General features: G+C 36.5%; 1 protein-coding gene across 1 annotated transcript in view; it reads right to left on the bottom strand.

Moving 5' to 3' along the window:
- Positions 1-26119, bottom strand: part of GABRG1 (gamma-aminobutyric acid type A receptor subunit gamma1) — a 69994-nt gene that overhangs the window by 28654 nt on the left and 15221 nt on the right. Inside the window, exon 3 of the mRNA XM_040484604.1 lies at positions 16208-16275. Coding sequence (XP_040340538.1) covers positions 16208-16275 — 68 coding nt within the window. The remainder of the gene's footprint in view (positions 1-16207; positions 16276-26119) is intronic.

The following is a 26119-nucleotide window of genomic DNA, read 5'->3' as shown; positions in this document are numbered from 1 at the left end:
AAAGGATCGATAGATTTACTTAAAGGTAGTAACTGATGAAATTCTGGGGTCTTTCAAGGCAAAAACTGGCAAAGCACGCCAGCAGGCTGAAGAAACAGAAAAGAGTTGATGTTTCAGTCTTGAATCAGAGTCAGCCTGGTGGCAGAATCTCTTCTTCCTTGAGGGACCTCAGTCCTTTCTCCTAAAGCCTTATCTGATTGAATGAAGCCCATCCACATTACAAAGCATGAGCTGATTTACCCAAAGTCTACTAATCTCAGTGTCAGTCACATCTAAAAGGAACCGTCACAGCAACATCTAGACAAATATCTGGGTACTATACAATAGCCAACGTGACACATAAAATAGACCATTGTTATACAGTTATAGCAGTAGGAGTGGGATATTCATGGATTCAGGAGGCCTTGACCAAAATTATGCATGTGTTTATTTGCTAGATAAATTACAATAACTAGTTTTTGTGGTAGGAAGAATCACATTTCCTCAACTCATGTTTTCTTTTTTTTTTTTTTTTTTTAATTTTTTTTTCAACGTTTATTTATTTTTGGGACAGAGAGAGACAGAGCATGAACGGGGGAGGGGCAGAGAGAGAGGGAGACACAGAATCGGAAACAGGCTCCAGGCTCTGAGCCATCAGCCCAGAGCCTGACGCGGGGCTCGAACTCACGGACCGCGAGATCGTGACCTGGCTGAAGTCGGACGCTTAACCGACTGCGCCACCCAGGCGCCCCTCAACTCATGTTTTCTATATAAATCTACACTCTCCTTTTTGTCCCATCTCTTACTCACTCTACCTCTCAGAGAAGTTTGTTCCATATTTCTTAACTGACTAAATCGGGTACATTAAAAATTTATTTATTAATAAGTTTATTAATAAATTTATATTATATTATTTATTTATCTATTAATAATATTAATAAATATTTATTAATAAATTTATTAATAAGTTCTAATCTCTTTTTCATGTGCTGCACCCTGAACTTGATCTGAATGAAATGTCTCAAAATCTTACCGGAAGGTGGGAGTTAGGTAGGTGCACAGGAGTGCCGTCAAAGCGATTTGAGTCTCACCTTCCCAACCCTATTCTACAGCCCCATTTTAATTACTAGTAGGAGAAATTTGGGGTTTTTTTTTGTTTATTTTATCTCCATTTGCCTGTCTACTATGAATATTTGTCAGTAGATTCAGAATCCATGCAGAGGGATAAAAATGGGAGAATTATTTATTGGTCCTTTCAAACACAAAATATGCTCCAGAAAATATAGATTACCATTTTTTTTCCATACAGATGTTCATTTGTTAAGTTTTCAGATTCAATTTTGGTATTGCATAAAGATAATGAAATTTGAAATTCTAGTGTTCAACTGGAGGTCTTCCAAAATAACATACATGATTATTTGCAGAGTAATTCCAAAATGTTACCTACATTAAGGTTACTGCATGGGATCAAACATACAATATTGCCTATTCCCTGCAACATTCATAGGAGGATAAGAAGTATGGACTGTCCTCTTCCAGGGCATCTACTGGTAGGACAAGAAAAGTTCTGGACATGTCAATATCTCCTTCTCTCAGAACACCATGAGCAATCCATTACTTCAGATCTTTAAACAATAAGGTCCCCTAAACATTTATAAATTTGTGAATTCAACCTTCCATAGTTATGCATGTCTTGTGAAATTTTATCAAAATTGTGAGCAACTGATACCAAATATCACATGGAAGGACAATTTCTTGAAAAAATTCTACGAACTTCCCCAATGCACAGGCATCAAAACAATGTTTAACATCACCACGTTTTTCTGAGATGGATATAAAAGAGGAACAGACATGTCTGCCACACAGGGAGCTGAAGTGAGATACAAAGACAATCTGGAAGGCAAAAGAAAGACTCTCCAGATTCACTATAGCACTGCATCGAGCACCAAAACAGAAACATAAATGGCTGGAGAAAAAGCAGCCAAGTGAGGAATCTGATATATAGTCAAGAGAAACCCAAATTATTTTCAGTATGCATAACTGGACTATTCTGAACCCATGAGGTGAGACTGCATTTAAAAAGGGCAATTTGGTGTAGTGATTGTGGGGTGAATGGCACTTTGGGGAAGACTTCTAGGGCTTGAATTCTGAATATAATAATTTTTAGTTGACCTTAAGTAAATTTCTCAGCTTTTTCTTTTCTTTTTTTTTCTTTTCTTTCTTTTTTCTTTTTTGCTTGTTTGTCTGAGAGAGAGGAAGTGTGTGTGTGTGTGTGTGTGTGTGTGTGTGCGCGCATGCGTGTGAGCTGGGGCGGGGGGCAGAAGGAGAGAGAGAGAATCTCAATCAACCTCCACACCCAGGGCCCAGCCTAACGCAGGGCTCACTCTCACATTCATGAGATCATGACTCCAGCCAAAATCAGGAGTTAGATGAATTTAATTGACTGAGCCATCCAGGTACTCCAAATTTCTCAGCTCTTTATGGCTCTCTTTCCTCCTCTTGAATCGGGATAATACAGAGCTTAGTACATAAGGTTCTTGTTAATATTTAATGTAAATTACTTAAAACAATGATTTCACACACGGTAAACATACTATAATATTATGGTCATAATAATAAAGGAAAGACTTCATAGCATTTTTATTTTTTAAAATTTTATTTATTTATTTATTTTGAGAGAGAAAGAGGCAGAGAGAGGGAGAGAGAGAATCCCAAGTAGGCTCCACACCATCAGTGCAGAGCCTGAAGCAGGGCTCGAACTCACAGAACTGTGAGCTCATGACCTGAGCGGAAACTGAGATTTGGATGCTTAACCAACTGAGCCACCCAGGCACCCTCTTCTCAGCATTTTTAAAAGGCGGCAACAGGGCTTTTGCAAACATTCCAATTTACAGGGATTATAAGACACAGCCATGCAATGCCTCCTCTGGAAGATGTGAACATTTTATAGACATAGTTTTATTTTTGAAGAAATTTCTTCATGTATAGAGACTGCCAGTTCTAATACCAATATTCCAAGTCGGAAAAAGTCTCTAGCTTCTGGAAAGCTAATTTATTCTAAATATTCATATTATTAGTTCATTTGCAGAATTTGAATCAGTTAATCAGTTTCTGTTTCATGAAACATCTGGCCCACTCAAAACTTGGGACACCAGTTGTTTTTTTTTCCTATTTCAGTGGCCACTCTTTCTCCGTCTCCTTTGCTAGTCCCTCTACATCTTTAATCTTCCTGAGCAATGCCGTGCCCTAGTTTAGCACCACTCTGTTCCCTTCTCTTTACTCCCAAGGTAATCTCATCCAATCTCGTGACTATAAGTGTCATGTATATTGCCTGAAAATTGCAAAAGCTACATTCCATATACAGCTGCTTCCCCGGAAATCCCAACGTGTATGTGTAACTGCCTCCTTAACATTATCATCTGGATTGGTTAATAGACACCTCATGTTTAAAGTTTCAAAACAGAACTCTTGATCTCCATTATCCTACAAAACAAAACAAAAAATCTTATATCTTTTCTCCATCTCACCAAGTGACAACTTTATCCTTCTGAGTTAAAGTAAAAAAATCTTGGAGTTATACTTGACTCCTCTTTTTCTCTAAAACTCCACATCTGGTCTATCAAAATACCCTGGAATCACCATTTTCAAATTACTTCCAGGATCTGGTAACTTCTGATTTGCTTCACCATCAACTTTTTCCTTAATTATTGCAATTACTTGTAACTAATTTCCCTGCTTCCACAACTGTTCTCTTATACTTAGTCCTTCATTCAGAAGGATAGTGGTCTCACTGAAAACATTAAGTCATATCATTATCACTCCTGTGGATCAGCACTTTTCTATCACATTCTCACACTCATTCAGACAAAAAAAAAAGGGGGCGCCTGGGTGGCGCAGTCGGTTAAGCGTCCGACTTCAGCCAGGTCACGATCTCGCGGTCCGTGAGTTCGAGCCCCGTGTCGGGCTCTGGGCTGATGGCTCAGAGCCTGGAGCCTGTTTCTGATTCTGTGTCTCCCTCTCTCTCTACCCCTCCCCCGTTCATGCTCTGTCTCTCTCTGTCCCAAAAAAATAAACGTTAAAAAAAAAATTAAAAAAAATTACGCTACAACCTTTAAATGTATTTAGAATTCCAGATGATCTGAACCCTAATTACAACAACTTCTCCTACCTCTTTTAACCCTTCTTAATTTTACTACAAACACTACTGTTCTCCTTGCTGTTCCATGCACATCTCAGAGCCTTTACTCCTGCTATTGCCTCTGACAAAGCACTCTCCAGATATCTGCATGACTTTCTCCTGGAACACTGTTGATTTCTATTCAAATGTCACCTAATGAGTGATGTTTCCCTTGGATACTGCGTACACTAAAACCTTCCCACCATCCTGACCCTCTCTACCAAGTCCTTTGCTTCACTTCTCTATATTTTATTAGTTATCACTTAATATGTTATATATTTACTTATTTTATAGTGTTGCCCCAACTAGAATGTAAGCTCCATGAGGACAAAGGGTGTTTGATTATCCAATACTATAACCTAAACTCTTGTTTAGCATGCATTCTTCTTTTATTTTTTTTATTTTTTAATTGAAGTACAGTTGACACACAATAGTACACTAATTGCAAGCATACCACATAATGATTTAACGCCTGTATATGATTTGCTATGCTCAACACAAGTGTAGCTACCTTCTGTCACCATGCAACGCTATTACAATACCATTGACTATATTCCCTATGTAGTACCTTTTATTCCCATGTCATATTCATTCCAAAACTGGAAGACTATATCTCCCACTCCGCTTTACTCATTTTGTCCAACCTCTATATACCTCCCACCCTCGTGCATTGTTGGCAAGAATCTAAATTGGTATAGCCACTGTAGAAATAATATGGAGCTTCTTCAAAAAATTAAAAATAGATATACCATATGATCTCATAATTCCACCCCTAGGTATTTACCCAAAGAAAATGAAAACACTAATTTGAAAAGAAATATGCACCTCTATGCTTATTGCAGCATTATTTACAATAGCCAAGATATACAAGCAGCTTGTGTCATTGAATGATGAATGAATAAAGATGTCATATGTATATATATGTATACACACACACACACAAACACACACACACACACACACACACACTATGGAATGCTACCTAGCCTTATATAAAGGATGAAATCTTGCTATTTGTGACAATATGGGTGGGACTAAAAGGTATACTAAGTGAAATAAGCCAGACAGAGAAAGACAGAGAAAGACAAAATACCATATGATTTCACTTAGATGTGGACTCCAAAAAACAAAACAAATGAATCAACAAACAATAAAAAGCAGAATCAGACCTGTAAACTCAAAGCTGAAAAATAGCATCTGGCATATAAAAGACAATAAATAGTTGTTTATGGAATAAATGATATATATATATATCCTCCCTGGTGTCTACAATGCATTTGAATTAATCTTCAAGAATTAGGCCAAAATCTCATAAATTCATGGCTAAGTTCATAGTTACAGGTCTATGATCTAAAGTCATACAAATATAGGTCAACATGTGAGAGAAGGTTACATTCGAAATGGGAAACCTATAAATACATATCATGACATCTGGAAAGAAATAATCATCATGGACACTCTTAAAAGCATGGTAGGGGCACCTGGATGGCTCAGTAGGTTAAGTGTCCAATTTTGGCTCAGGTCATGATCTCACAGCTCATGAGTTTGAGCCCTGCATCAGGCTCTCTGTTCTTTGCGGTCAGTGCTTGGCCTGCTTTGAATCCTGTGTCTCACTCTCTCTCTGCCCCTCACCCCCCCCCCCCCCCCACACACTTTCTCTCACCCTCTCTCTCTTTCTCTCTTAAAAATAAACATTTAAAAGCATGGTAAGGAATTCCCTGCAACAGAGGATTGGTATTCAAATGAGGGCTCTGCTTCCTAGAGAAGCCCTATCACCAATGAACCATCTGTTTTCCATCTACATGTGCAAAATGCCATTGATTGGTTCAATGCTAGATGGCTAGATTTTTTGTCTGTGGTCTGAGTGTGACAAGTATTCCTGCATCTGTAACTACACTGTATTAAAAATATATTCGTTAACAATAGTATACTTGAAATTTGTTAAGAAGATAGATTTTGTTTTAAGTTTATTCATTTATTTTGAGAGAGGGAGAGAGTGAGCACAAGATGGGAAGGGGCAGAGATAGAAGGGGAGAGAGAATCCCAAGCAGGCTACAGGCGATCAATGCAGAGCCTGACGTGGGGCTCAATCTCAGGAACTCTGAGATCATGACCTAAGCCCAAATCAAGAGATGAACACTTAACTGACTGAGCCACCCAGACAACCCAAGAGGATAGATCTCTCTCTTTTTTTAAGTTTATTTATTTATTCTGAGAGAGACAGAGACAGTGCACGTGGGGCAGTGGCAGAGAGACTGAGGATTGCAAGCAGGCCCTCTGCTGCCAGTGTAGGAGCCCCACATAGGGGTTGAACTCATGAAACTGTGAGATCATGACCTCAGCTGAAACCAAGAATTAGACACTTAATGGACTGAGCCACCCTGGTGCCCCAAAAGGATAGGTCTTAAATGCTCTCAACACGTACACACACACACACACACACACACACACACACACACACAGAAAAGGAAAGAGTAAAGGAAAAAGAAAAAGAAAAAGAAGAAGGAAAAGGAGAAGGAGAAGGAGAAGAGAAGGAAAAGGAAAAGGAAAAGGAAAAGAAAAAAAGGAAAAGGAAAAGGAAAAAAAGAAAAAGAAAAAAAGTAACTCTGAGGTGATGGATATGTCAATTAGCTTGATTATGCTGATCACTTCACAAACTATATATATATCAAAACACCAAGTGGTGCACCTTAAATATATACATTTTTGTCAATTACACCTCAATAAAGCTGAAAAAAAAGCATTTCTTGCTGTAAGAATTATTCTTCCTATCTAAGCAAGATGGAATACTGTATTTAGAAAGAATCTACATGTCTCATGTCTTAAATTATTTATATTAATTACCACTTTATAGATTATTTCCATTGTCCATATTCTTAATGCAGAAAATGAATTTTCTGACACTGTCGTATGCTGCTAGAATGGCATTGTGTGTACTGTTTTAGAAGCACTGACTTCCAGTGTTTACCTCAATAGTTTGGGTATAATTGTGCATATCACAAAGCTGAGTGTTATTAGAAAATCCAAGGCTTAGCACATAATTTGCAGAATTCCCATTATAGAAATTTGCCATAATTTCCATTTTAGCAAAACATCAAATGTCAAGACATTTATACAAGTTTTTCTCCTTTCACATTTTAATTAAATTGTAGAGCAATTGATGTTCGTTCATATTCACTGCCAATTTAAGACCTAAAGCTTTAGTATTTTATTAAAATCCTTTCTACTAAAAAATGAACAAATAACACATTGAATAAGAGATAAGGCATTTCTTTGAATTATATGCACAATTTTAAATACATGTTAGATAACAGAATGGATACTGATACTGAAAGGGTATATTGCAGTGAGAAGTCGTTGTAAAGAACACTGGCTGGATGGAATCAGGAAATCATACTATAGTCCCAAAGCTGTGACTTTCTAGAATATAATGCTGACCAAGTCACTTATTCTATCTCACTGGAAAAATAAGGGCACAAGGCAAGATCATTATTATGATCTTTCTGAGCTCTAAAGTCCAGTGATCATGAGAACATTGTTGATCATGAGAATGTTATAAAATGTTAGAAATTAACTTTAAAATTTTCAAACATAAGCTAGGATAAAGACTGAAATGGACATGTCGTCTTTCAATGACCCTTCCTCCCATAAAAATACTTCTGTAGGTGTTTTTGTTACTTTCATTTAATCCCATTTAATTTCTGATTGTTGGATATGGCTTCAGGCTGTGGCTGCCAAACCTGGTTGACTAGAAGTCTTTGAAGAACACTTCAAATTTCTGATTCCAGATCCCTGTCATGAATTACTTAACCGAAGTCTCTTGGAACAATGGCTGAGAATTTGGATTTTTCTTTAAAAAATGTATTTATATACAGTTTCGGTAATACAGGGTTGGAAAATATTGACAAGATTCTAGCCCTTCCTCAATGCATTTCTATACTATATTGACTAGGCTGTTGCATAGGGAAGAAAAAAGTAGAAGAAAATAGAGAAAGAGAGACACCCTTGCTATACAGAATAATAGATCTTTAATTGCAGAAGCTGAGGACATTTGGACACACTTTGGAGTTGATATCTACAAATGGGAAGATTTGTGTAGTTTTCTCTCAAACTGAACCATGGAGACTGCCATCTTTCTAAATACAAGCTCCCTTTATTAAACAGCATAGCAGAACTTGTGTGTGTGTGTATTTAAGAGAAGTATGGTTTTTAACATTCAACTAAAATATGTACCTCTACACAATTTTAGAAAATAATCTTCTAAAATGAGGAAATAGTAACCCCTTGAAGTTAACGTAGGCCATGCTAAAGTACCACTACATGTACAAAACTGCCTTTTCCTAGACGTTTATTGTTTGGTTATGTTTTTATATTATTAGCAAAGCATTAACACATATCACTCTCCTCCTATAAATACATTTTACATTGAGATACAAAACAATTTTTTTCAAGTGGTTGCCTGTTAACTTTGGGTTCAGTATTGAAAGCCCTTGGTAGGTACCAAATAACCCAAATAATTCAGTTTTAAACAAAGGGGTGAAAAAAGGAGGAATCCAGAGGTACGTTTGAATCTACCATAACAAATGAAAAAGTGCCTTAGAGCAGCTGGGAGGAAGAAAGCAAGGCCAAAACCAGCTTTTAATCACATGTGTGAAAGTCACAAGTTGAAACATACTATCTAGACCCTCATTCTGCCAGAACTTTCCCTCTTAAAGCCTAGCTTGAGGCCAGAACTACCTCATGTACAGGCACATTCTACAACATTCTATACTTACTAATTCATAAAGGACTCAAATTGTAACTAGCCCAGAGTCTCTACCATGAGGCATATCATTAGAAAAGAATTCAAAATATGCACCGCCTTAATCACAATAAAGTGGGAACATTCCAAATGTTAAATAATGGATTATTAATATATTATGGCACAAATACATTCCCAAATATCATGCGAAATTTAATGGTATTAAAAAAATAATTAATGGAATAACAGTCATGATATAATAAGTGCAAATATACAAAGTTACAAAACAATATATATAATATTGTAGCATTTGGTAATACTATATACATAAAGCCCCCTTGCTCTGTGCTCCTCCCCTGCTCTCTCTCTCTCTCTCTCTCTCTCTCTCTCTCTCAAAAATAAATAAATAACAATAAACAAATACATACACACATACATACATAAATAGTATAAGGTCACCATTTGTAACTTAAATACATATGGGTTCATACACAGTATTCTTTTGGGTACTCCCCCTTCTGTATTGATCTGATTTGCATTTTTTAGCCATCTTCTCCATTAGGATTTATGCTTCTCTGAAGGAAGATGGTCTTATCTTTTATAACTTAGTAGCCAATGCACCAACTGTCATAATACAGGCAGGAAATAAATGCACGATAAACAAAACCACAAAATAAAAATTAAAATGTATTTGTTTACATCAAATAATAATAATATTATTATTTTAATAACTTTTACATATTCAGCTATTAATTTAATTTCTTAATCTTAGAGCTTTAACTTCTTACTTATGGGGCAAATGAACACACTGGATCAAAGAAGCATAAAGATGAGAATAACATTCGTTCATTTATAATTTTATCTTTACTAGTGTTGAATCAAAAAGTTCCTAAATTTATATTGTTTTTAAGACAAAGCTTATGAAAATAAATAGATTTTAGGGTAACAAATGCCAAAAAATTAATATAATATGCAGAAGTTAAAAAATTAAAACCATGGAAACAAGCCTTAAAATATCATACAAACCAAACAAATAAACTTAAAATTGTTAAATATAAATACATTTCTTCAAGTACGTTAGTTTGTCATGGCCAAAAAAACAAAAACCCTTTATCTTCCTCTCCATTAGCATATCCAGGTCAATTATCCAAATACAAATATATATATCTTGTTTCTATGCTTTTGTTGTTTCAGTTTCATAATTCCTCAACTTAATGTACTTGGCAAGGAGTGACTAATTCCTGTTAATATAGCAAAAGGAATAAACAGGGTTTCTTTGATATGTTGAAGCTATGCCTAAAGCATTATCTCCTGGAATCCAGAAGCAACAGGGACAAAAAAGAGGGAATGAGAGAGAGAAGGAGAGAAATCAGTTGAATATTAGCACCAATTGCATGAAACATACTGAAGAAATATATTCCTTGCAGTGGAAGAAATTCTTCAAGAAAAAGCTCTATCTGAGCACCAGCTTTCTCAATATATTTAGAATGTTTAGACACAAGTTATGTGCATGGGGAGTTTATTATCAAAAATGAGTCTGATAAGATAAAGTAATGAAAGACTTAAAAGTTAGCTCTCACCATTTTCACATAGATTATTAACTATAATCCCTAACTCCTCAACCCCCTCTCCCCCTCGATACACACATTTGATACTTGGCTGTTCCACTTAAATGAGTAGAACAAAATTTGATTGCTGGGAAAATCCCTTATTTCTGGTCCATAATGAATCATGTTTATTACTTTTGTGATTCCACATATACTTTTGTTTAAGAGTATTTTTTTTTTCTTTTATGGGGAACATTTGGATTTTCCTTTTCTGGTAAAAGGAGTCTGTAAGGGAGCATTATTTTTAAGTATGTCTATACTGATCAGAAAGAAAGCATCCTGATTCTTGCTAAGTTCACTCAACTCTGTTTGTGTCCTGCTCACCCCCTTGTAGTCTCCAGCAGGTAGTTATTTTGCAATCCAGTCTGGCTGGCACTCTAGCTACTTTCTAACTCGCACTCCTCAGGACGGGTGCCCTTACTCCTCCGCTCTGTCTCCATTACCAAGACCAATCGCCATTTAATGCAGGAAGAATCTATTCAGCTTCAGCTCCATATCCTAAGACTGTGTGATGTACTACTCTGGCAGTTAGAATGATATAAAGTAAGTTTTTCACACATGAACTAGGACCTCATTTTTTACCTATATATTTTTTAAGTTTTTATTTAAATTCTGTTCAGTTTGTTCTCTGTAGTTAAGAGTCTGTTTCTTGCTTTGTCTTCCTCTTCTTTTTTTCCTTTGCTCATTTGTTTTGTTCTCGAATTCCACATGCAAGTGAAATCGTGTGATATTTCTCTTTCTCTGACTGACTTATTTTTCTTAGCCTTAAGGCCCTACCCTCTAGGTCCATCCATGTTGAGTCTGTTTCTCTGGCCCAGGGTATCAAAATACTAATCTCAGTTATCTCTTAATATTGAAATATATAAGGATGCACCAGTTTCTATAAGTAAAGTCACATCCAAATTATACCTGTAATTTTCTTTCCTCTTTTTTTTTTTTTGCCTCAAATATTTGGAAAGTTTTATTTAAATGGTTTGTATTCCCTTTTAACCAACACCAAAAAGAGAAAATAAGTTACTGTCATTCCAAACACGAGTGTCGCTTCAGAGAGGAGTGGGCATGGATGTTAAGAGCTGGGCAGTGCCTGCTTCTCCAGGCTGCTCTTCCCAGCCCTGCCACTCTGGGGTTGGATGGCCAGTCCCAGGAGTTCACTCATTCCTGGGCCTTGGAAAGTGAGGGAGCAAACTGCCCATCCTGCAGAGAAGGATTTTCTCTCCCCTGCAGGTTGGGACATGAGCATGGTGAGACCTGGTGGTTCTAGAGGTGAGGGGAGTGGAAAGGTCAGATCCGAAATGTTCCATGGAATCTCCAGGGCTTCCAGGTCTGGAGAAATATGTTTGCTAGGAAAATAAGATGCTTTGAGAATTTCTGCAGTCTGTATTCTCTGACTACCCAAGAGAAACCTACTCTGTTGGTCAAAGGGGCAGCAGGGAGGGAGGGGAGCAAAGGCTGGAGGCCAGGAACTGGTCTGGCCCCAGTGAAAAATTCCAGAGGAGAGTGAGGCAGGCAGCAGTCTTTGGTTTCCTGGGTCCTCTTCCTGGCAGCTGTAGAGGCTGTGAAGCCTCCCGCCTACCCGGTTCTTGAGGTGTGGTCTCCCAGGCAGTGGGCAGCACTGAGAGAGGAAGACCGGCCATCTGTCACAGGCTGGTGGGGGCCCAGGCCCTGGGCCCTCAAAATAAAATGCCCAGGGGAGCAGGGCCAGCAGAAGGAGCAGGAGGCTTGGAGAGGATCTGCTTCTCCAGCTGTCCAAAGCACAGTGGTCGTGGTTGTTACCGACGCAGGTAACATTGTGTGGGGAAGTAGTTCTGCTTATGATTGCCATGCAGCAGGTGGGGCCCTTGGCAAAGACCGCTACATCTTCCCTGCCATGGGTCTAAGGGCACAGGGGCACAGCAGATTGAGCCTGGTGTTTGTTGTGAGTATAATCCACTACGGAAACATTCTCTTACTCACGCCTACCACCTTGTAGCCAGGCCCATTGCCACACAGGATGGCAGCGGAGGGCTTCTGGTCCGTGTCGCTCGCCATGGGGGCCAGACCAAAGATAGAGTCGCCACAGGGGTTGGAGGTTGTATCCGCCAAAGGTGAAGATGTGGGAGTGGTCCTCAGTGAAAAAGGTGAGCTTGTTTTCCAGGGAGATCATGGTGCCTGCCTGCGCAATTCTCCAGCCCATCTCCACCGCCTGGTGCAGTGCCTGCTTGGTCTTTCCCTCCAAACTATACCTGGAATTTTCACCTATGACTGTTTCTGTACTTATTCCCTTTGTGCTTACCCTTCTGTTAGATACCCATAATGTCATCCTGGATTGCCTAGAACTCTTAGTGATTTCCATTTGAGTCAGAGAATTACTACACGCGTTGAATGCTGTCTTAGCTATCAGAGGGTAAGCTGGTATTGTTACATTATCCTGAGATATTTATTCAGAAGAGTAACAACTCATAATTCTCCCAAAGCCCCCAAAATGAAGAGATTAAAACACATTTTAATTCCAGGCTAATAACCTCTTTTAACATTATTTTTCCTTTAATTCCAATTGTATATTTTTGTTCTCTTTCTTTTTAAGATTGTTTATTATTATTAAGGTTTTTTGTTAAAATTTTAACTCCATGATAGTTAATATATGGTGTTATATTAGTTTCAAGTGTACAATATAGTGATTCAACAATTTTTTTTATTTTTTTTTCAACATTTTTTATTTATTTTTGGGACAGAGACAGAGCATGAACGGGGGAGGGGCAGAGAGAGAGGGAGACACAGAATCGGAAACAGGCTCCAGGCTCCGAGCCATCAGCCCAGAGCCTGACGCGGGGCTCGAACTCACGGACCGCGAGATCGTGACCTGGCTGAAGTCGGACGCTTAACCGACTGCGCCACCCAGGCGCCCCAGTGATTCAACAATTTTATACACTGTTGTGCTCATAAATTACTCAGAGTTTTAATTAAAGCACAAGTAGTTGAACAGCCTTTATCCAACTTACTTTATTTTTGTTCAGTCTTCATTAATGCCTCTGTTACTCATTGTGAAATTAAATGTAAACTATAGAAATAATCTATTTATTGACTAATTTCTTCAGTGGTCAATTACTGAATATCCTAAGTTTTGATAGTGAAACCAAAATTGAAACCATTAATCTAACCATGAAAAAAAAAAAAGGAAAAATATATCTTACTGTAGAATAATGTTTTAGGTCTTCTCAGTAATTTACAGAGATACCACTTTATATAGCCAAGCTGAAAAAGAAATAACCGTTGTACATGAAACCAAATTTTGGCTAATTAAAACAAATAAAACCATCAAACTATTACATTAATTTTGTTCCTTACCAGTAACTTAAATTTGTGAGTAGTTAACAGGGGAAAAAAAAGAACACCCTCTCCTCCTACTTGCTTAATTACACTCAAGTCTGCTTGCTCAATGGCACTCACATTCAAAGCAATTTTGTTCATTTTATGAAAACTGAATTCTAATTTTCCTGCATTGTTTAGTTAAAACAGACTTCCAAGTAAACTGCTTCTTATTAATCCCCAGTATGACAATGTTTCCCTTTAATAAACATTATCAATTATTCCATGTGTTTTTTTTTTTCCCTTGTATGTGCTTTTAGTATCACCAGTTTAAATAGCAACTTCATTTAATTAGCTTTTTAAAAAACTATCACTGGCCAGGGTTACAAGTGTGTAGTTTGCCCTACTGGGAAAACTAAATCTTTAATCCTATGAAACTTTTATACACAAAAACACTATAGAAGCCTCTCAGTAGCCATTCTTGTCAAAACATCTCTGGAATACTAACAAAGCCTTAAATCCTATTTCTCTTTATTTTAATGACCACATTTTTAAATATTTATTTTTTTAATTTTTTTTAATGTTTATTTATTTTTGAGACAGAGAGAGACAGAGCATGAATGGGGGAGGGTCAAAGAGAGAGGGAGACACAGAATCTGAAGCAGGCTCCAGGCTCTGAGCTGTCAGCACAGAGCCCGATGCGGGGCTCAAACCCACAGACCGTGAGATCATGACCTGAACCGAAGTCGGACGCTTAACCGACTGAGCCACCCAGGCGCCCCAATGACCACATTTTTAAAATGAATTCAACAAATTAAAAACAAGAGCCCAAGACAAAACACACACAGTTCAGAAAACGTAGCCTTCCATAAACTGCAGTAGGGTTGTTTTCTTTAAGCATTGGTTAATTAGAATTAAACATTATGTAAGATTCTCCTAAGGAGAAAATGAGCATTTTGGTAATCAAATTTACATAATGTTGATACACACAAGTATATAGAATGCTTCATCTTTACAAAAATCAACTATTTGTTTAGGAATTCGATTTGGGCAGAGCTAATACTCAAAAACTTATTAGAGCTTCCTTTTTCCTTGGTTTCTTTGCCACTGTTTATCTTCTTTTTGTTGCCAGCTTTGATGTTTCATCTACTACCTCAACTTCATTTTTCAGGTCTTTCAATGTATGTGTTCCTTACGGTCTGATATTTATTCCTTCTTTCCTTCTCTTTAAGATTGTTTTTCCCATCTCTCAGAGGTTTAGCTAATTTCTGACAAATATTTGTTCTAGCTCTTTTTCCTGAGAGTTAGCTCCTCATTTTGGATTCTCACATTCAACTTCTTTCCACAGCCAATTCATATTCATTTGCAACAAGGAGACAAGGATGTCAGTTATGGTGTGGCCAAAATACTGTCAGTACAGTAGTCAATGCAGGCAGCTGTGAAAGCTAATGACAACTGCGTGAACATCATATTAAGTGAGAGAAAACCTGGGGCTCACAGTAATACTGTAGGAATCAGCAGACACAGGCAATTGTTAGGCATGACGGTTATTCAGATAAAAAAGTGGTTAAGATCTATAATAAAGACATGATTTGACTGTTGTACTAATGGATAAATGAAGTAAGAGAGTAAATCAGCAGTCTTAAGAATTATCTTTAGGTGGTGTTATGGGCTGAATTGTGTCACCCTAAAATTTATATGTTAAAGCCCTAAGCCCTACTCCCTCAGAATATGAATTTTAGATTGCCCCAGAATAGAAGATCTGTTGCCCAGATTAAAGCAACCTCTCAAGTGGTCTCTCTAACTCTCTTAACTGGTCTTAGCCATCTTCTACACTGTTATAATGGTGATCTATTAAAATATACATCCACCTATGATACCCTCCTGATGAAAAGCTTCCAGTCATTTCTCTGATCCAAGTGGATATAATTCATGCAACACACAGCCTTCTGTTATGGCTTGGAAGACTATCTTTAATAAAGACCTTAAGCATCTTTCAGCCTCACTTCCTCACATATCACCTTATGTTCCAGTGTTATCAAACTGCTGGAAGTTCCCCTGATCCTGTTAGGTTGTTTCATTTCTCCATGACTCTGTGTGTGCTCTCCACTCTCCCAATAAGTCCTTTTCTTCTCTGTTTTCCCTTCAGTCCTTCTGGTCCTCTTTCCAGATTTCTACAGATAATTTTTATGCCTTGGCATCACTCCTACCAAACACAGCACTTCGGAATAACAGACTACACAGTCATAGATAGGGAATATTCTAGCTCTAGTCCCTGAACCTGGCATACAGTAATTTCACAAGTTGCCCTGAGCTCATTCAGAATTAGCTATCAGAATTAGTCACAGAACCATTTTATTGTGAAGGTATATACTCAAGAACTCTATGGCAGACAATTATTTAATATTCATTACTCACCATATTTATGGGGTCAACTGGTCCAATGCTGTTTACATAAACATCAGTTTCAATTACTGTGGGCCTCACTGCAAAATACCAACACAAGGAGTGGTCAAAGGTAAGATCAGAAGTTGTGTTAAAGAAATCTTAGCTTTAATAAATCTTCATAAATAATAACATTTACCATTTAAATAACAAAATATCCCTCATTAGAAAATGAGGAAACATAGCCCATTACAAAAACACAAACACCTTTTCAGTTTACTAATCAATTATGTATGTAAAAATTAACACTTTTAACTAAAATATTTTAATGTACAACCTAAAAGTGTTATAAATATTTAAATCATTCATTAAAATTAACAAAGTTAATTCAATAAAAATTGCTAGATAATTTGCTTTCTGCAATATTACAGGATTTTAGAATTGGAATGGGTATTAGAAGCTAAATATAAAATAATCTTACTTAATGCATATCAATGGTGTGCTGGTAAATGTTTAACAACAGCCTTGCTCCAGTAGTGGGTGGGGAGGAAGCCTTGATTTATCGTTCTTACAGATATCCATGGATGACTATTCCCACAGAGACTCATTTAAGGATACCAATGGGAAGTTGCTGAAAGCAGACTTGGGACAATATCAAGTAGCTATTGTGAGCGAATATAAGCACGTTCTAGCACACAATGGACTTGAAGCATGGTTCTGAGGATTAAAGAGATAATGTCTGTCAAGCATCTACGTTCAGGTCTGATTCTTATGGGGAGCTTCATAAATATTTGCTGTTACTTCTTTCTCCCGTGTTAACAACATTCCTTTAGGTTGTTTAAGGTGGCTCCAGAGTTAGGTGTATTTTTTTTTATGTTTTTATTTATTTTTGAGACAGAGAGAGACAGAGCATGAGCAGGGAAGGGACAGAGAGAGAGGGAGACACAGAATCGGAAGCAGGCTCCAGGCTCTGAGCCATCAGCACAGAGCCCGATGCGGGGCTCGAACTCACAGACTGTGAGATCATGACCTGAGCCGAAGTCGGATGCTCAACCGACTGAGCCACCCAGGTGCCCCAGAGTTAGGTGTATTTTTATCTAACTTTCACAGAGTATATTGTAGAGATGTCACTATAGAGTTCATCTATTGTGTTTCATACATAACCATTTCTGTCTTTGCAGTTGGTCTTAAATGGCATATACTGTATATCATTGTTTTTATATTCTATCAAAATGTGTAGTGCAGGTCAGCCTTTTAAATGTTGTCAAATGACATGATTAAATAAACACCTACAATGCCACCATATTTAATTGTGCTTTTTTGTTTGCCGTGAAAAACATTGTCACATAGTTTCTTTCATTCTCCTTATCCTACTAAATAAAATATAAAGGGTTCATTTATTGATTTAAACAATACTTGTTGAGGAGTGAATGTAAAGCGTTCACAAAGTAGATAAGAAGAAAACCATTTCAAGAAGAAAACCTATTAGATACCTCACAGAGATTTATAGAGAGATGATGCAAACAAAAGAAAACAAACAAAAAAAAAAACACCTTGTAGATTGAAAGTTTCTATACCAAAGTGGCATGTTTAGTAATATTTACTCGGCTCCCCTTGCTAAATTTTATCTGATTTCCCATTTCTGGCCTAATATTTATCATTCTTACAATTCTGACACTATGTTCAACCTCTCAGGACACACATCCACCTCTAACACATAGCTGAGTCCACCTGTCAGAGTCTCTATCCTGCTCCAAGGCCCCTGTATTGGAAACTTCCAAGCTAGAGGGTCTCCCACGCCAGCAAGATTCAATGGAATACTTGAGGCATTTGGCAAAAACAGTGCCTAGAGAATTTTGAAACAATGTTAAATTTTACCATTTGTGATTAAAACTAAACTACACTTAGAAAAACATAATAACATTTACATAGTTTGTTTTCCTCAAATAAAGATTTTGGTAGGTGGCATATATATTTCCTTACTAGAAAGATAAATGAGATTTGCTAAAAGTAGATTTAGTATGCAAAACTTTAGGTCTGTAGACCTGTACAATACATGACTGTGTTATTCAATCTGCTAGCCAATAATTATATTTTGTATAAACGTAAGGTCACATGATTTATAGAAGGCTTTATAAAGCCTGATGACTTCTGAGATGATTTGCCATTTATTTTTGACTATGAAATAAGCCAATAAATATCATACAAAATTAAGATAATTTTGGCCAGATTTACACTAATGGATTTTATGAAACCCAATTAATAAAAAATAGGTTGATTTGTTCCATATGTAAGTATATATATTGCCAGTTAAAGCAATTAAGGGCAACGTTCAAACTTATTTAATTAGATTATTTTTCAGCTCATCTGATAAATCAACAAACACTAAACATCTCTTTACTGCATGATAGTAAGGGCTGAACATTGTCTATGCCAAGAAATAAGATTCTTGAAGACATTTCTATATACAGGATGTACTTTTCACATTTACAGTGTAGAACATTTTAGATTTGAGTGATCTATCCTGGTTTCCTGATATCAATATTTCCTTAACCAATTATAAGACAAATATATGTATACTATAAAAGTATTAACTCTTGCATTAGGGCATAGCCACACAGAAATATTTCATGAGCAACATAAAACAAGTCCATCTGGGATGGGACGAATGAAGAATCACATTTAGTGAGTCCCATGTAGAACATAGCTATTGATGAAGATATTCAATAAATAACTTAACAAATATATATTTGCATACCAGGAGTATTTTTAAAGTTATTGTGTCTTCTATTTTATATCTTTGGGTTCTTTGTATTTCATTCGGTTCTTTAAACTTCAGGCCCAAAACATGAGGAAGAATAAGCCTGAAGGTGGACTAAAATATTTCAGATTAATTTTGAAACTACAGCTAGAGATGATATCCTTCAAAATATACAGTAATGAGGAAAACAACAGAAATCTTCATTGTTCCTTAATAGTGACTCATTACCACTTTTATTGCTTCATACTATAAACAATACTTGTGGGTGAAATCACTGAAAATATAGGCTTCTTGGAAGAGTAAATATTTTTTCTTAGCACCATGATTTTCTCAGTCCAAGATTGTTTAATTGCAGGGGTGGTATCTAAAAAAGAAAACTAAAAGGACATGGTCATTCCAGGCTCATTAAGTGATCGTTAGAAAGTGGCCATAGACTATGTTTAATTCTTCAACACACATGGAAATGAGAGATCTCCTTTTTTGTGACAACATAACAATGCTGAAAAAACATGTACTTCCATAGCAAATTACATTTTTCATAGATGGAAGGCAGGTAGACGACACTGGATTATTTTTGCAAAGCCCCTCTCTGCATTGTGATTCTAAGTACTTTGCTTTAAGTATCTCACCAGAATATAAACTCTTGGTGGGAGTGAATATATGGAAAGAATGGACATTTTGGGCACCTTAAAGAAAGTGCAGAAAATAGTATGAAGAAGGAAAAAGAATTAAAAAAAAAAAAAGAAAGCAGTGAGGTCAATGAAATTTCCATGTTCAGCTTCCAGATAGCTAAAACCAGATACCTATTTTTCAGACATAAAATAAAATGGATTTAAAAAATATTCTCTTCATAATCATTTTTAACCATGCTTTCTTGGATGACATATTCAAATAAAGATATCTTTAGCAGATCATGTAGCTTCTGGGTCACTTTTTTATATTAATTCCGATTAATTAATTAAGGTTAATTAAAAATTAATTCTGGTCAATTAAAAACTCTAATCCTAGAACATAAGTTTAACAGTCTTTTCCATTAAAAAAAGAAACAAACCCATTGATTCATATGATACCATTATAACACACTGACTCTGAAAGAACCATAATTAATGTTTTTCTTGCCATAGAAAAGACAGCAGGGGTTCTCAACCCAGATACTTTTTTGGGTTTGGGTCCAGATACTTCTTTCCAGGACTTGCTAACAGGGAAATGTCAACTAGCACTCACCATTTCCCTCTGCAGGTTACATATGGACACATAGGTATTTGGCTATGTGTGGATGAAAAGGTACACATGGGTAAATAAGTACTTAAGTGAGTCTAATACTGTAGCCACAATACTAACCCAAAAATCCAGAAAAGATACTAACACAAATTTTGGATAGAAAAAAGTGCCTACAAAGAGCACTTCAACAGTCAAGTCATTTATTATGGATACAGGTAAAATGCTACTATGCATGGTACATATGCTTACTTAAGTAGAAATTAATCAAATTAAAGTAAAACTGTATTCTCTTAGCCAAACAAACAACATTTCAATACTCAATAGGCAATAACCAATTTAAGTATCCAATGCACATATATGACAATTTTAATATATATTTAACTATCTATTTTAATATAACTTAATTTATGGGGGCACCTATAAATTAAGGTGGCTCAGTTGGTTAAGCATCTGACTTCAGCTCAGGTCATGATCTCGCAATTGGCAGGTTCGAGCCCCATGTCGAGTTCTGTGCTGACAGCTCAGAGCCTGGAGCCTGCTTCAGATTCTGTCTCTGTCTCTCTCTGCCCTTCCCCCATGCTCTGTCTCTCTCTCTCAAAAATAAATAAGCATTAAATTTTTTTAATATAACCTAATTTATATATATTTAATTAAGCATATATATGTATATTTATTTACTGAAATTGTCTTCTTAGGAAAATATAAGATGGGCCTCTTGTTCTGTAGTTAAACATCTCTGTAGGCAGCAGACTTAGCAACCTGCTCCTGCTCCTACACCTGATCAAGGTAAAAGAAACAGAGGAGCCATGGGTTCTAGAGAGAAAAGCAGTGGAGTATCTTCACACCCATTCTTTTGTGTGTCTAGGATATTTTAATTTCTTGTGGGCATAATTCACATCAAAAGAAGTTGACTGAGCTAGAAGGATCTCACTAGGTTTTTGACCCAAGAAAGTTGTGCACCAGCAGCACACATCTCATATCTACTGATGGAAGGGCTAATGCTGGTGAAAGGTAGAACCATCTAGGTTTCCCAGGTCAAGGAAGTAAACAGTATAAAACTCCTATGAACAAACAACAGAAAACAATCCTACCCTCCTACTCATAAACAAATTATACAAATGCCTCTCAAAGGATATCAAGGGCTAATTAGGATTTGCCTGAAATGAAGTAGAAACTAACAAGACAAATGTTTCAACTGCATCCAATGAAATGAACAGGAAGACCATCCCCCTTGGTAGTTCCTGCATGTTCCCATCACTAAGAACCTCAAAGACTTAAGCAGATGGAATAAAAGAGCAGATACACCTCCTCACCACCTTACCCCACCAAGTCCCTCTCTAGTAGCACTTGCCTACCCCATGACCTAGGAGAGTGATGGCATTGATTCTGTTCAAATATTAATTTTTAGATTAGCTCAAACTATTTGAATCACTAAAACTCCTTGGAAAGCCATAGACCCTATCCTAATAGTTGTTAAGAAATAAAAAAAAAGAAGATTCAACATAGAGTAGTTGAAAATTCACTAGAATTAGACAACCTTTTAATGTTAATTTGCCTTAAGCTTAGAAGTCCTCAATAAGTTGACTGTATAAATTTTCATAGCATCAATGAAGAGTAAAGATAGCAATGAAATTCTGGACAGAGAGGAATGCCTGCAAAGGTCACCTAAACAAGTCAGCTATTCATTATGTATACTCTGAGGTACACAGATGAAGTGCTACTATGTATGGTACGATTATCAAGGTTCTTGGGACATGTTTAATCTACACTATTAAGCAAAGTGATGATGTCACAGATGTACATAGAATTTGAAATCCCATATCTTGATCTGAAATAATATACGTAAAATGTAAATTGATGAAATAGAGCTATCAAAATACCTACATATGGAATAAAAAAGACTACATGTACTGGCTTCTATTCAGAAAATATACATTCAGCAAATATTAAGTGAACCTTATGCTTCAGGCATTGCTTTAACAACTAGGGATATGGTGATTTCTACTTTCAGGGAATTTATTTATTGGAAGAAAACAGACTATCAACTAATAATAGTGAAGTATGATAAATAAAATGGAACTACAGTTTTCTGCTTCTTGTGATAAATATTTGGTATCAAATTAATCTTCCCAATGAACTAACTATAAAATTTATTTAAAAATTTTAAAATTATTGAAAGAATCACACAGCAGCTAACAAAATCAGGATTTGATGCAACAATTTCCTTGAAGGATTGGAAATGCAGTGATGTAAGCTCTACATTATGCTGGCCACTTTTCCCCATTGGTGCATTTGCTGTTTTACTGCACAGAAATGGCTTAGAATTTGCATCTGCCACATTGGGCTGGAGAAACAAAATTGAAGTTAACGTCTGTCCAAACAGCTATGACTTCTCTGCCAGTCAGAGTGGCTACAATGAACAAATCAGGAGACTATAGATGCTGGAGAGGATGTGGAGAAACGGGAACACTCTTGGACTGTTGGTGGGAATGCCAACTGGTCCAGCTGCTCTGGAAAACAGTGTGGAGGTTCCTCAAAAAATTAAAAATAGATCTACCCTATGACCCCACAATAGCACTGCTAAGAATTAACCCAAGGGATACAGGAGTGCTGATGCATAGGGGCACTAGTACCCCAATGTTTATAGCAGCACTTTCAACAATAGCCAAATTATGGAAAGAGCCTAAATGTCCATCAACTGATGAATGGATAAAGAAAATGTGGCTTATATACACAATGGAATACTACTTGGCAATGAGAAAGAATAACATATGGCCTTTTGTAGCAACATGGATGGAACTGGAGAGTGTTATGCTAAGTGAAATAAGTCATACAGAGAAAGACAGATACCATATGTTTTCACTCTTATGTGGATCCTGAGAAACTTAACAGAAGACCATGGGGGAGGGGAAGGGGAAAAAAAAGTTAGAGAGGGAGGGAGGCAAACCATAAGAGACTCCTAAAAACTGAGAATAAACTGAGGGTTGATGTGGGTGGGAGGGAGGGGAAAGTGGGTGATGGGTATTGAGGAGGGCATCTGTTGGGATGAGCACTGGATATTGTATGGAAACCAATTTGACAATAAATTTCATATTAAAAAAAGAAAAAAAGGAACCAACAGAGAAGAATTTAATCAAACATTCTACCTGCAATTTCTCCTCAAGGTATTTACTAATTCCTAAATTGTGCATATGCACAGTGTGATGCTAAGAAACCAAATATAAATCAGAATCTAAAATAATATGTAGAGATTTCAGCTATTTCTGGCATATGTGGGGCCATCAAGGAGAGGGGTTCCTAGTACAAACCTCAGGCTGTCAGTGGAAACACTTCAAATGGTTATGCCCTGAGGAAAAGCAAAGTTTTACAAAAAGAAATACACCAGTTTGGGCCAAATAAAGGCAATCTCCTTAACTTGACTACTAAAACAAAATTAGAATCCTCTCTGGAAGGAAATAACATCATCTAAGTCTCCATTATTTTTTTTAAAATTTTTTTTTAACGTTTATTTATTTTTGAGACAGAGAGAGACAGAGCATGAACGGGGGAGGGGCAGAGAGAGAGGGAGACACAGAATCGGAAACAGGCTCCAGGCTCTGAGCTGTCAGCACAGAGCCCGACGCGGGGCTCGAACTCACAGACTGTGAGATCGTGACCTGAGCTGAAGTCGGACGCTCAACCCACTGAGCCACCCAGGCGCCCCTCCATTATTTTTAATATACTCTACTGGCATTCAATAAAAAATTAACATACAATAAATGAAACAAGCAAATCAACTTAAAACAAGACATAAAATGAAAAAGAAATTTTTTAAAAAGTTACACAAGTGATTAAGATACTGTAATTATCAAAGACTAAAATAATTACAGCTAATATGTATAAGAAAATAGATAAAAAGATGGCAAATTTGATAAATACTTGAAATACTTTAAAAATCATTTGCAAATACTGCAAGTAAGAATTATTGATCCAGAAAAGAGGCCAATAATAAAAGAGAATGAGGGGCACCTAGGTGGCTCAGTCACTTAAGCATCTGACTCTTGATTTTCGGTTCAGGTCATGATCTCATGGTTCATGGAGTCAAGCACCACAGTGAGCTCTGCACTGACAGCACAGAGCCTTCTTGGGATTCTCTCTCTCCCTCTCTCTCTGCTCCTCCACCATTCACACTCTCTCCCCCACTCTCTCTCAAAAATAAAATAAACATTAATTAAAAAAAAAAGACTTAGGGAAAACGTCAAACATATGTGCAATGGAGTCACAAAGAAATTGACATAGAAAAAATATTTGAAGAAATATTCACCAAGAATTTTCCAAAAGCAATCAAAGATTCCAACAAATAGATTCAAGAAGCCCTATGAACTCTCCCAAATACCAAAAACAAAACAAAAAGTCTGGGGACCTTACATAAAACTGCAGAAACCCAAAGACAAAAAAAAAAAAAAAACCCTGCAGAGATAAAAGATAGTTTATTTCTAGAACAGCAACATTGTTGTTGAAAAGTGATTTTCAACAGAAATAATAGAATATAGAATAAAATGGAGTGAGGTTAATAAAATTTGGAAAGGAAACAGCAACTATCCTGGGTTTAAATGTTAACTGAAAATATCATTCAAATGAAGGCAACATAAAAATATTTTTCATGTAAAAACAGAAATAATTTTTTGCCCTGAAATTTACACCAAAAGAAACACTGTAAGGAATATTTTTTTCTAAATGGGGACACAGTACTGAAGAAAGTAAAGAATAACAAATGGGATAATTTCATGGTAAAAACTAATTGCTTTTAAACACTTTGATAATAAGAGTGAATTTTGGTATTTCAAAATATAAAATAAAAATACATGGATATTTGGGGCACTTGGGTGACTCAGTCAGCTAAGTGTCTGACTCTTGATTTCGGCTCAGGTCATGATCTCGTGGTTCATGAGATACAGCCCTGCATTGGTTTTTCACTGACAGCATGGAGCCTGCTTGAGATTCTATCTCTCCCTCTTTCTCTGCCCCTCCCCTGTTCACACACTGGCTCTCACTTGTGCGTTCTTGTTCTCTCTCTCTCTCTCTCTCTCTCTCAAAATAAATAAACACTTTTAAAAGTTTTAAAAAAAGAAATGACAAAAAAGGGAAAAAAAACCTCAGATCTTAAATACAAAAAAATACCGCAAATGTTATTATGAAACAACTTAACACTAGTAAATTTGAAAATTTATATTCCTTAAGAGGTTCAGCCTACTAAACCTGATTACTAAATTCATTGAACCGGCACACCTGGATGGCTCACACTCTCTTGAGCTGGTTTAGCGTCTGACTCTTGATATGGGCTCGGTTCATGATCTGTGGGATCAAGCTCTGAGTTGGGCTATGTGCTGATAGCGTGGAGATTGCTTTGGATTCTCTCTCTCTTTCTCCCTCTCTGTCTGCCCCTCCCCCACTTGTGCTTGCACACTCTCTCTCTCAAAATAAAATGATAAATAAACATTAAAAAATAAAATACAGTAATTGAACTGTTAAAATTTTTTCCCAAATCAAACTCTAGACCAGCATGACTTCCCAAATAATTTTCCTGAATATTTAAGGAAAAAATATCATCCATTTTAGATAAACTCAGAGATGAAAAGGGAGGCAAACCATAACTCATTTGTAGATGCTATCATGATCTCAGTTCTGCAACTAAAAGAGACATTAAATAAGTAAAATAAATGGCTAATGTCTTTCATGAACATAGATACAAAATTCCAACACAAAATATTATCAAATTGAATCTAGTGATATTTTGTAGTTTCCATATCACAACCAACTGGTATTTGTTACAGAACTGCAAAGTTTTAAAAATCAGACAAAGCTACTTATAGAACAAACAGTAAGTAGAATAAAGGGCAAAACACAATCAATATGATTGTTTCAGTGGTTGCATAGAAATTATTCAAAACATTGAGGAAAAAAAGAATTCTAGCAAATAAGAG

This window comes from Herpailurus yagouaroundi, unplaced genomic scaffold (assembly GCF_014898765.1).
Source record: "Herpailurus yagouaroundi ecotype Mexico unplaced genomic scaffold, PumYag 28, whole genome shotgun sequence".
Taxonomy (NCBI): Eukaryota; Metazoa; Chordata; class Mammalia; order Carnivora; family Felidae; genus Herpailurus; species Herpailurus yagouaroundi.
This window is presented reverse-complemented; position numbering and strand designations above follow the sequence as displayed.